Here is a 12,483-nt window from a genome sequence, read left to right on the forward strand (position 1 = left end):
CGGGGCCTCAGGAACCAGCCCTGGGCCAGGCAGACAGAGCTATTTTTAAATTCCTCGTCCCACAGAGCTTTCTCCATCTGTCGGCCTCCCTTCCTCTCCCCCAGTAGCTGCAGCTAGCGCTCCCCTCTGCACGGCCCCCAGCCCTGGGGAACCCCCTGCCCCTCAACCAGAGCCGGCACCCCAGGGAGCCTGCAGGGAGCCCGGCAGAGCAGCAGCAGCCAGGAACGGCCCGCTGCCAAGGCAGCCCTGCCCTGCCCGCTGCCCTGTGCCCAGGGACAGACGCCCCTTCCCTCTCCCGTGGAGCAGCGTCGTGCCCGGGGCCTCCCTGCAGCAGTACGAAGGGGGGGCAGCCCTGGGGCCGGGTGCCAGGGGGACCTGACTGTGCCCTGGCCCCACACCTTCGGCCCGTGCCCTCTCCCACTCCCATACCTGCGCCGGCTGCCCCCGGGCTGGGCGTGGCTTTGAAGTGAGCAGACTCCCGGCTGGCTGGGTCCTGCTGCGGGTACTTGGTGGAGGCCGCAGCTTTGGTGCTCTTGGCCCTGGAGAGTTTCTTCTGGATCCTGCTGCCGGGGCTGGGCTCTTTCCGGCGGAAGGGGCTGATGCCCGCCGGGAGCCCTTTGCTCTTCACTTTCTGCTTCAGCTGCGAGACCTTGTGAGCCGCCTTGGCGGCGAGTTTGCTCTGGGAGCTGCTTTTCCTGCACCGCACCTTGTCCTGTGTGGGCCGCAGACAGCACAGCCCTGAGCAGCCCCCAGCCACCCCTGCGCGCTCTGCCCTGCTGCCCGGCCCCGCAGCAATGGCTTCTCCCGCCCCCATTGCCAGAAGAGGAGCTGGGCTTCCCGTTACGACCCCCACCCCCGCTCCTCCCAGCTGGGTGGAACAGCCAAGGCCCCCCGGAGACCCCTGGGCACCGTGCCCTCACCCATCGTCCAGCTGCAGGCTCCTCTCTGGGGCAGGTGTTGCGGCCGCTCCAGGCTCTGCACTGGGCTTGGCACCAGGTCGTCGCCTCGCCTCCCTCAGCCAACCCGGCAGGGCCATTCCCGGCACGGGCACTCACCTGGGCACCCTTGAGGCTGCTGTAGGCCACCTCGGCCATCCTGCTCCGCTTCGTCTTGGGCTCCCCGGCGCTCCGCAGCTCCGCGCACAGGAGGGACAGGCTGGTCTTCACGGCCCTACGAGCGGGGGAGAGCGGCCTTCAGTGCACCCGGCATGCGGAGCCCTGTCCTGCCGCCAGCCTGCCTGCCCCGCCGTCAGCCCCAGCCCGGCAGGGACCCTGCCTGCCCCGTCAGCCCCAGCCCGGCAGGGACCCTGCCTGCCCCGTCAGCCCCACCCCGCCAGGGACCCTGCCTGCCCCGCCGTCAGCCCCAGCCCGCCAGGGACCCTGCCTGCCCCGTCAGCCCCAGCCCGGCAGGGACCCTGCCTGCCCCGTCAGCCCCACCCCGCCAGGGACCCTGCCTGCCCCGCCGTCAGCCCCAGCCGGCCAGGGACCCTGCCTGCCCCGCCGTCAGCCCCAGCCCGCCAGGGACCCTGCCTGCCCCGCCGTCAGCCCCACCCCGCCAGGGACCCTGCCTGCCCCGTCAGCCCCAGCCTGCCAGGGACCCTGCCTGCCCCGCCATCAGCCCCACCCCGCCAGGGACCCTGCCTGCCCCGTCAGCCCCAGCCCGCCAGGGACCCTGCCTGCCCCGTCAGCCCCACCCCGCCAGGGACCCTGCCTGCCCCGTCAGCCCCACCCCGCCAGGGTCCCTGCCTGCCCCGCCGTCAGCCCCACCCCGCCAGGGACCCTGCCTGCCCCGCCGTCAGCCCCAGCCCGCCAGGGACCCTGCCTGCCCCGCCGTCAGCCCCACCCCGCCAGGGACCCTGCCTGCCCCGCCGTCAGCCCCAGCCCGCCAGGGACCCTGCCTGCCCCGCCGTCAGCCCCACCCACCACCAGCCCCACCCCAGGAACCTGTCCTGCCGCCCACTCGGCTGCCCCAGGAATCCCAGCCTGCTGCCAGCCTCCACGCCGATGTCAGCCCCACTGCCAGAGCCTGACCCCCCAGCCAAGCACCCTCCCAGGGACGCTCCCAGCCCAGGAGCACCAGTCCCCACAGCCACTGAGCCCGGGGCCCTGCGCAGCACTGGGAACCGCACCCGGCACCGGGCAGCCTAGCGGGATCTTGCCCCCACCCGGCCCCTTTGCCCAGAGCCATATTCCATGGAGCCAAGGCTGGTGCCAAACAGGTGGGGATGAGCCAGGTCCATGCTGGAGCAGAGAACCAGAGTGGCTCCGAACTCCCACCCTAGCCTGGTGCTGGGTTCTTGTCCCAGCGCTGTGACTGGGGGCAAGTTGCCAGATCGCCCCATGCCTCAGTTTCCCACTGTATAAAATGGGGCCATTGAGACTTCTCTGCACCACTAGAGGGAACTGGGAGGCAAAAATCCATTGTGGTGCTTTGAGATCCTTGGGGTGGAGGCTGCACAGACAATGCAAAGAGTTACTGCCCTTCAGCCTCCCTGACACCGGCCCTGCGCCCCCTTCCTTCCCTGGCAGGTGTATTATTGGGGGGGGGATGGGCTGCGTTGGGATCTCCCCACCCAACAATGGACACAATGCAGGCCACAGCTGGGGCAGGCAGATCCCCAACCCCCGCATCTGCTCCCTTGTGTGTGTGGGGGGGTCCTCTCCCTGGGACATTCCTGGGCTTTCCTGCCTTCCTGCCACATTCCTCCAGAGAGCCCGCGAGGCGGCTGCTGCTGGAGCTAATTACTATGGGGGGGGGGGCGGGAACGGACCCGCTCCACGGACAATCGCCTCTTTCACCAAACATGAATAGCCAGCCCCAGCTGTCAGGGCGCTTTCTGGGCACAGGGCTGGCAGGGGAGGCAGCTCCCACGTGGGGCTGGCCTGTCCCGTCCGAGAGGATGTCAGTGCTGCCACTGGCGAATGGGGGAGATGGGGAGACACCCCCCCAGACTGAGGGGGATGCACAGGTGCTGCCCTCCTGGGGCTGAGGGCAGTTATTACTAATTGCTTTAGTCATTAGAGTGCAGAAAAGTGTCATGGGAGTGGCAGCTGGGCCCAAGGGAGTGGGGGATGGGAGAGGGGGTCCCCCACCCCAGCACTCAGATCACAGCACCTCGGGGAGCGGCGCACAGAGACGCTGTGGGTCAGAGTGCCAGAACCAGCCACGCCCCCCCATCCCCACTGTTCTCCCAGCGGGGCACACCACCAGTGCCCACCCTGGCGCTTCCACAGCCCTGCCTGCGGCTCTGTGGGCACTGCCCGTGCATCTGGGCGCTCACCGGAGCAGCCACCCCACAGGGAGAATGCCCCCCCCTGCCCCGGGCTCCCTGAAGGGGGCTCATTTACCCTCCCTGTTCATTCCTGCCCACCCCGAACCAGGGCATCTCGCTGCTCCAAGGCCTGGCCGTGCCGGGAGCCCCTCCGTGCCGGGAGCGCTGCTGCCCACCCCGAACCAGGGCATCTCGCTGCTCCAAGGCCTGGCCGTGCCGGGAGCCCCTCCGTGCCGGGAGCGCTGCTGCCCACCCCGAACCAGGGCATCTCGCTGCTCCAAGGCCTGGCCGTGCCGGGAGCCCCTCCGTGCCGGGAGCGCTGCTGCCCACCCCGAACCAGGGCATCTCGCTGCTCCAAGGCCTGGCCGTGCCGGGAGCCCCTCCGTGCCAGGAGCGCTGCTGCCCACCCCAAACCAGGGCATCTCGATGCTCCAAGGCCTGGCCGTGCCGGGAGCCCCTCCGTGCCGGGAGCGCTGCTGCCCACCCCGAACCAGGGCATCTCGCTGCTCCAAGGCCTGGCCGTGCCGGGAGCCCCTCCGTGCCGGGAGCGCTGCTGCCCACCCCAAACCAGGGCATCTCGCTGCTCCAAGGCCTGGCTGTGCCGGGAGCCCCTCCGTGCCGGGAGCGGTGCTGAGCCCCACGCTCCAGGGAAGCTGACTTTGCTTCCCTGCCCTGGAACTCCAGGCTGGGGTCTGAGGCTGCACGGCAGCTCCCATTCACACCCCTCTGGCAGGGCCGGACGCTTTCACTCAACCTTTCCACCCGGCGCCCTTGGGCGACCCTGGCACCCAGTGTCAGCTTGGGGCGGCAGGGAGGGAATCCCTGGGTAACCAGAGAGCCAGGAGGGGAGGCAGGGAGGTTCCCAGCTCCCCAGGTCACCGGCCGGGGCCCTTGGGCCAGCCAGGGAGGACCGGGGCCCTGCGAGGAGATTCCATGGCCCAAGGCCACAGCTTTGCTCCAGGGGAGTGTCTGGCTTTGGGAGGCGTCTCTGCTCACACAGCTCCGCGCCCTTGGGGAGCTTGAGGAGGCAGGAATGTTAGTGATAGGACGGCGGCCAAAGGGCCGGAGCTGCAGCTGCTGGAGGAGCCTTTACCGCATGGCTGTGGCCAAGATCCCGCCTGTGGCGCACGGGGAGGGGCTGCGGGCTCACAGCCTGGGCTGCGGGGCCAGGGCACGTGCCAAGACGTGCGTGCGCACAGGGTCACAAGCAGCGTGTGTGTCAGCACGCTGGATGCAGGGGTGTGAGCACGGGGAGCCTGCCGGAAGGCTGACAAACGTGGTGCGAGGCTGTGTGCAGCGGGCGGTCAGGCCAAGTGGAGGGCTGTGTGGTGGTGCATTTGTGTGTGGACTGGAGCACAGACGTATCCGTGCGAGGATAAGCGCATGCATGGATATGCATTGGAGCACACGTACATGAGTGTGCTGGTCTGTGTGGCTGCATCTGTGGAGGAAGGTATGTGCATGAGCACACGTGTGCACGAGCATGGCTGCGTGATTGCATGTGCACACGAGCAGCAGGAACACGCCTTAGTCTGGCCACCGCTCAGGTAAATGGCACAGACCCACCCGAGGTTGTTGGGTCCTTTATCAGCAACGCCAGGAAAGCAGAAGCTCCAGTGACTCTGACCCACGCGCCAGGGGAGGGAAGTGGCCAGCTCTGGAGCTGGGAAGGAATTTCCAGGTATGCCAGTCCCCTGGCCTGGGCCCCACCATGGCATTTTCTGCCCCTCCTTCCCCACCAGAGAGCTGGCAGCTCGGGCAGCCCTGGCCTGGCTCCTCCCACGAGGGTGGTTGTCTGCGGAGGAGCCTGGGAGCCCTTTTCTCAGTCACTAGAGGAGACAGAGCTGCTCCGGGCAGTGGAGGGCAGCGCGGGGTGTCTCCTCCCGGGGAGCTGGCCCTGTGTTCAGCGGGCTGGTTTGCTGAGGGCTGCAGAGCTTTGAGGCTGGGGGTGGGGGAGGTTTCTCCTATTTCTCCTGGACTGGGGAGAGGGAGAAAAACCAGTTGTCCCAATAGCCCAGGAGAATTCCCACCAGCCACATGGTCGAGCCACGCTGCAGCCCTAAGCCAACACTAACCGCTTTTTTTTTAACTCTAACCTTCACTCCATTTGCTAATGTTTTGTGACATAAAACCTCGAGATTAATTTTTTTCCTCTGTCTTAATTGAAGGAACCATTTAGTACAGATTTAACTATTATTACCAAATCATCAGGATTGATGCACTGCGCACACACACTCCAATCATGTTTGGACTAGCTCGGAGGATTTATGCAAATGGGCCTGCCGGGAGAGGCAATTTGTAGCAGAGAAGGACAATTATACAGGGCCCGTGAGTGCGAGAATGACTGCGCCGGGCGGCTAATGGATAATAATAAAGCGCCGGCAGCAATGAACAGCACTGCAGCGTGACCAATGACTTTATACAGCACAGATAAAGAGGCTTTTATGCAACGCTGCCTTCCCCTTCGGGGGGGGGGGGGAGAGGGGGCTCCCCGAACAGAGCAGGCAAGTCGGAACCGCTCGACGATGGGCTGGGGAGGGAGCACGCTGTACCGAGAGGCAGGAGGAAGCCAGTGTTGCAGCCAGCCGGCCCTTTCTCCAGCCTGGCATGCTCTGCCGCTTGCACACACGGGGACTGCGTCCCCTGCCCCCGAAATGCCGCCGGTCCTGGGACAGGGGAGCCGTGAGGCGGGCTGTGCCACACAGAAGCAGGAAGCAGAGCAAGGACACCAGGACACACTCCTGTAATCGGCTTGCCAAGTGCAGGGGGCTGCAGGTTTCCAGTCCCAGCTGAGGCCCAGTGCCCCGGCGTGCCACCCGCCGGGCCCTGAAGGGCTCTCTGCCCTGTGGGCTTGACCCAGGGCCTGCTAGGACAGCCAAGCGGGGGCGCCTGGAGTCACATCTACCACGCCGGGGATGGGAAATGAGCCCCCACCCTCCCATGCCGCAAGGCAATGTATGCAGCACACCCCTGGAGCCGGAGCACGGGCCTTCCTGGGGCCAAGCAACCTCCCAGCTGCTGGCAGAGCCCCCCAATGCACCACACGCAGCGTCACTCACTTGACTTTCCTGCTGTCAGCCCTGCTGAGCGCGTTGTTCTGCCGCAGGGTGCTGAGCATGCTGGAGTGCTTCCGTTTCCTCGGCCGCCCCGGGCCGCGCCGCGCCGGACTCCGCGAGCTCTCGTCGTGCCTGCAGCCACCAGCCCCAACAAAACCAGAGTGACGCCAGGAGACCCCCTGGGAACTCGCCCCCCACCTGCCCTCTGCCCTGGGCTCCTGCGTCTTCTCCACTGACTGGCTCAGTGCGTGAACTAGGCTGAGAACGGCCTCAGACTCAGCACACCAGTGACTCTTCACCTGCCTTGTTCTTCTCCCTGGGGCTCTGACCCCTCCTGGGACACTGGGCAGAGACCTCGGGGGGCTCCCTCCTCTTTCCTTTGTGGCGGTTCTCCCCCTCCTACCCCCCACTCCATCCCTCCGTCCCCTGCCCCTTTCACAGACTGGCTGCCTGCCCCATGCCCTGTGGGGGGGGGGGCTCCGAAAGGCCAATGGGCAGGGGTGCGTCGAGGGGGACGTACTCATGGTCATGCCGTCGCTGCAGTTTCACCAGCTCCCGCTGCTTCTCCTTGTAGCGGCGCTGCAGCTCTGCCAGCCGCAGCCGCATCTCCACCTCCTGCGTGTCCAGCTGCTCAATGGCGGCCTTCAGGGGGCAGACCTGGGGGGGCAGGCCCAGGGTCAGCGTGAGGGAGGAGAGCCAAGGGCCCGCACGGGCTGCCAAGCACTGTGTCCTCAGCTGCTCCCTTCACTGGCGTCACCAGCCTGGCCCCCCTTCTCTGCCTGAACGGGCCTTTGGAGCCCAGCAAAGGGCCACGGGCGCGGCAGCCTGGGCGCAGGCCCCTTCCGGCTGGGACGGCCCCTCTCTCCAGGATCCCAGGTGCAATGGGGGATCCATCTGTGGGGAACGGGCCACCCCACCCAGCCACCAGGTCCCCACGGCTCCAGTTCCCATTGTCCCAACAGGGCGAGGCATCCGGGCCCCTTGGGGAGCTGCCCGACGGATGACCCTGGCGAGACGGGAGCGGCCTGGAGTCCCCATGGGCCAGGGAATGCGCTTAGCTCTGGGGTGTGGCAGGAGCCAGGCAGGGCCCTGGGCAACCCACACAGTAAAGTTGGGGTGGGCCCAGGGCTCCCGAGGCCAAAGGGGGAGAGAGCATGGGGCTCCCAGGAGTGGCGAGAGATGCCGCCATGGGGCCCTGGCACCTCTCCCTGGGGGTTGCTAGCTGGAATCCAGGCCGGCGGGTGGCTCGGGCGGCTGGGGAGCGCGCAGGCAGGGCGGCGAGGCTGGCACTCACAGGTTTGCTTTTGGGGGTCCAGGTGTATTTCCGTCGCAGGCCCCGTGCGCGGGGAGCCAGGGGGGGCACCATGGGGCTGAGGCAGGGTGGGCTGCTCTCTTCGCTGGCTGCCTCCAGCAGGGCAGCGATGGTCGCCAGGTTCCGCAGGTTAACGGCCACCAAGTCTTCATCCTCCGCTGTGGGGAGCAGAGAGGTCAGGGGAGGCAGAGCTGCCCCCAGCCCCCCCATCTCAGAGGCACTCAGCTCATTAGCTAACGACCCCCCAGCCTTGTGTCACAGCACCGAGCGGGGAAGAGCACAGACGGGGGGCCAGCCCCCGAGGGCCTTCTGTAGCCCCGAATGCCAGCGCCCGCTGGCAGGCCCAGCCAGTTGGTACAGATGGGCGCTGGGCCGGGGCACCAGGCTCCAGAACCTCTGCCGTGGGCATCGGCTTCCTCCCCTCCCACAGCTGCCCCCTGCCTAGCTCCCTGCCCCAGCCAAGCCCGGCACTCGGCGCCTGTTTATTTCTGGCATGTCGAGCAGCAACCCGGCCGAGGGGCATTTACAGGGACACCAAACACCTTGTCCTGAGGGTCCTGGCAGCCACCGGAGTGGGGGTGGGGCTCTTCCAGGCAGGGGTCAGGGCTGGCTATGGGAGGGAAAGGGGGAGGCAGAATGAGGGGGAGAGCAGGCAGCCCAGGCCTCATCCAGGACAGGCTCCGGGGGCAGGATCCCATGGGTGTGGCTGGGGGAGCTTGGGGGCCCGTGGGTCGCTCCGGCTCTTCCGTGGCACTGAAGGACCCACTGCCGAAGTGCCACCCAAGCCCCGGAGCGAGTGAAGGACCCGCTGCCGAAATGTCACCGAAGCCCCGGACTGCCGCCAGGTGAGTACAAATTAAAAAGTCAGGCTCTTCCTTAGGGCGCGGGGCCCGATGGGGGAATCGGCCTAAAGCCGGCCCTGCCCGGGTCCCCGTGCTGGTCCGTCATGGCTCACCGGAACGACAAGGCCCCGGGATGGTGTGATGCCGGAGGCAGGGGGCTCAGCACCAGGATCTGGCCCATGGACCGGGCTCAGCAGCCAGGCTCAGTGAGAACAGCTGTGCACATGCGTGTGCTTGGCATGTGCTGTGTATGAGAGAGGCGAGTGCACACACGGCCGGCAGCATGGGTGAAGCTGTGCGCTCGGTGCGTGGCTGGACGAGCGACGCTGGCTTTGGCCATGCCTGTGTGAAAGGCGTGTACTGCCGAGGGCCCGAGCACACGTGTGCAGGGGTTTGCTGGCCTGGCACGCTGGGCGCTTGTCGGGGGAGGGCGCGTGTGCATGGCGTGGCAGTGGCGGTGGCAGGAATGCCTGCGTGTGGTTTCTGTTTCGTTGCGGGTTCTGGGAACAGTAACGGTCTGAGCAGAGACGGAAGGAACAGACTTTGCTTGGCCGAAGGCCTGCGGGGGCAGGAGAGCCGCAGGGGGTTGTTGGGCGAGGAGGGCCCGTGGCGTGTGAGCGGGACGACGGGGCCAGGCTGGCTGGGGGCCCATGTCAGGGTGTGGAGCCCCCAGTGACCTCAGCCACTGGCGGCGCCCAAAGCCCTGGGGTGGGGATCTGGTGACCCAGGCCTGGCCCACCTGTGCTCTCCGGGAATCCTGTGTGGAGCAGGGCCGGGCCAGACCCGGCTGGGGGAGGGGGCAGGGGGAGTGGGGGCGATGCCGGGTGGCTGCTTTTCCAGGGTGCAGCAATAAATCAGCTGGGGGATTTTCTGCCTCTAGAATTTAAGGAAATAAACAACTCGATCCCGGAGACAAAGTCCCGGCAAGTTTCTGCCCCTGAGCGCTGCGCCCCGCGGCCAAGCCCCCGTGCGCTGGGCCAGGCCCCGGGCAGGAGTGTGCCCATTTCCTGCCCTCCGACGCCCCTTCCCTGCCCTCAGACCCCCATTTCCTGCCCTCCGACGCCCCTTCCCTGCCCTCAGACCCCCATTTCCTGCCCTCCGACGCCCCTTCCCTGCCCTCAGACCCCCATTTCCTGCCCTCCGACGCCCCTTCCCTGCCCTCCGACGCCCCTTCCCTGCCCTCAGCCCCCCATTTCCTGCCCTCCGACGCCCCTTCCCTGCCCTCCGACGCCCCTTCCCTGCCCTCAGCCCCCCATTCCCTGCCCTCCGACGCCCCTTCCCTGCCCTCCGACGCCCCATTCCCTGCCCTCCGACGCCCCTTCCCTGCCCTCAGCCCCCCATTTCCTGCCCTCCGACGCCCCTTCCCTGCCCTCCGACGCCCCTTCCCTGCCCTCAGCCCCCCATTCCCTGCCCTCCGACGCCCCTTCCCTGCCCTCCGACGCCCCATTCCCTGCCCTCCGACGCCCCTTCCCTGCCCTCCGACGCCCCTTCCCTGCCCTCAGCCCCCCATTCCCTGCCCTCCGACGCCCCTTCCCTGCCCTCCGACGCCCCTTCCCTGCCCTCAGCCCCCCCTTCCCTGCCCTCCGACGCCCTTTCCCTGCCCTCCGACGCCCATTTCCTGCCCTCAGCCCCCCATTTCCTGCCCTCCGACGCCCCATTCCCTGCCCTCCGACGCCCCTTCCCTGCCCTCTGACGCCCCTTCCCTGCCCTCCGACGCCCCGTCCCTGCCCTCAGACCCCGAGTCCCTGCCCTCCGACGCCCCTTCCCTGCCCTCAGCCCCCCATTCCCTGCCCTCCGACGCCCATTCCCTGCCCTCCGACGCCCATTCCCTGTCCTCTGACGCCCATTCCCTGCCCTCCGACGCCCCATTCCCTGCCCTCAGCCCCCCATTCCCTGTCCTCCGACGCCCCATTCCCTGCCCTCCGACGCCCCTTCCCTGCCCTCCGCTCCCCATTCCCACTCCAGTGCCCATTCCCTGACCCGGCTCTTGCTGCAGTGGGGTTTTGGGTTTCCTTGTTCCTGCCAGGACACCCTGGTCCCCCCAAAGAGCCCCAGCCCCCCCAGTCTGCTCCCTGGGGCTTGGAGATGGGAAGGGCTTTGGGGGGCCACCTGCTCCCTTTCCAGGGGCTTTTTTTCATGTAAGTGGGGCTGTGCCCGGGGGGTTCCTCCCTCTGCTCAGAGCCTGGTGCCCCTTCTCAGCTCCTCCTCCCAGAGCCTGGCTCGGGAAGCCCCCGGCCTCGCAGGAATCTCCGGTGTCGAGGGAGGAGGGAGGCTGGGCCCGAAGACTGGCACCCCACCACCTTCCCAACGCCTGCTCCCAGGAGACGTCCCCGGGGCGCCGCGCCTGTGCCCACTGCGAGCGGGGCGGGGGCGCCTGGCCGTGGTGAACTCTCCTTTCTGGTGGCTGGTGAGCGACCTGAGCGTTTGCCCGTCTCCAAACAGCCTGCAGCTCACCCGGGCCAGGCAGGGGGGTTTCCTACGCACAGAGCCCCCTGGCATCTGGCAGGGCAACCACCCGCCTGCTCCGCTGCGGGCCCGAGGGGCATGCCCGGGACCCAGCCGCGCCCTGCCTGGGTGGGACATGGAGCCTCTCGGCCTGTCTGCACTGGGCCAGGGCACCCTGGTGGCCACCCTGATACCCCACCCGATGCCAACCCCCCACTGCAGGGGGCGGGGCTCAGAGAGCAGAGGGGCTGCAATGGGGGGGCTCCCAGCCCAGGGAGGGGTCCGGTGTGAGGCCCGGGGGGAGGGTGGCGGCTCCTTACCTCCCAGCGCCGCGTCGCACCTCTGCCGCTGGAGCTCCAGGTCGGCCAGTTCGCTGAGCAGGGTGATCCCTGAGCTGCACAGGCAGGGCGAGGGGGGAGCCGCTGGGGGGGCCGCGCTGGGCGGGCTCAGGGCAGGGAGGTCTCCCAGGTCAATGCCTGCGATGATCAGTGCGTCCAGCCCGCTCAGAGGGCCCTGGAGGCCGCTGCCCGCCCGCAGGAGGCTCAGGGAGTCACCTTCCTGCTCCTCTGCGCAGCCGACCTCCCGCCCTGCCGCCTGCTCCTCCCCGGCTGCGCCCTCCGAGGCCTTCAGGGGGGAGCCTGCCGGTGCCCCTGTGAGCGGCGCTGCCCCCGGCCGCTCCTCCAGGCCCCCGCTCTCCTCCGGAGCTCCCTGAGCCGAGGCCAAGCCGGGCCCCTGCAGCATTGGGCCATAGGGCGTCTCTCCCAGCTCCTCCGCCAGGTCCCGGCCCGTCGCTGCCCCCACCAGCTCCCCGGAGGCCTGCCCCAGGGGGAGGAGGAGGTGGTGGTGGTGATGGAGATGCTGGCCCATGGCAGCCTGGGCCTTGGGCTCGGCCGTGGCACTCTGCACCGCCCGCCCGGCCTCCTCCAGCACGGCCGCGGCGCTGGCACGGCACGGCTCCTCCGTGGGAGGGAACGTCCGGGACTGCTCGGGCTCGGCCGCCGGGGAGACGCTTTGCATAGTGTCGGGGTCGGCCGGCTCGGCGGCGTGCACGGCCAGCGGCGAGGAGTAGCCCATGCTGACGGCGGGGTAGCTGTATCCAGGCGGCAGGTCTGCGGGGCAAGGCAGCGCAGTCAGTGAGGGGACCATGCGCCCCACAGCGCCAGGGGCCAGCCCCAATCCCACCCCCACGCTCTCCAGGAGGGGGCTCTGACCTCTGCTACCCTACTCAGTGTCTGGGGGTCTCCCTCCCTTGTTCTCCCCGGCCTCTCCCTTGAGCCTCGTGGGCCTGCCAGCTGGTCAGAGGCGCCTGGTGTCTGCCCGCCTGGGGATCCCCAGCCCCGAGCCAGCAGGGGCCCAGGGGACGTGTCTAACTGGCCCACGCGTTTGCCAGGTCTGTGCCTCCCCGGCTGGGACAAGGGGGGTGCGTGGGATGACTCCCAGGCGGGCCAGGCCACCCCCTGCTCAGCCTGCTCCCCCCATCCTCCGGCTCGGCAGGCAGGCCTTAGCTGGTGCTGGGGAAGGGGAGCTGGCTCGGCACAGGCACCGTGCCCCATTAAC

General features: G+C 68.3%; 1 protein-coding gene across 9 annotated transcripts in view; it reads right to left on the bottom strand.

Annotated features, from left to right (window-relative positions):
- BAHCC1 (BAH domain and coiled-coil containing 1) overlaps window positions 1-12,483 on the bottom strand; it is an 89,835-nt gene that overhangs the window by 12,181 nt on the left and 65,171 nt on the right. For all 9 annotated transcript variants that reach the window (XM_044984024.1, XM_044984023.1, XM_044984021.1 and 6 more), the window contains 6 exons: window positions 11,247-12,035; window positions 7,622-7,797; window positions 6,848-6,984; window positions 6,331-6,459; window positions 1,056-1,170; window positions 430-712 (listed from right to left, as the gene is read on the bottom strand). In XM_044984024.1, the coding sequence (XP_044839959.1) occupies window positions 430-712; window positions 1,056-1,170; window positions 6,331-6,459; window positions 6,848-6,984; window positions 7,622-7,797; window positions 11,247-12,035 (1,629 nt within the window). The remainder of the gene's footprint in view (window positions 1-429; window positions 713-1,055; window positions 1,171-6,330; window positions 6,460-6,847; window positions 6,985-7,621; window positions 7,798-11,246; window positions 12,036-12,483) is intronic.

Source organism: Mauremys mutica, chromosome 12 (genome assembly GCF_020497125.1).
Source record: "Mauremys mutica isolate MM-2020 ecotype Southern chromosome 12, ASM2049712v1, whole genome shotgun sequence".
NCBI lineage: Eukaryota > Metazoa > Chordata > Testudines > Geoemydidae > Mauremys > Mauremys mutica.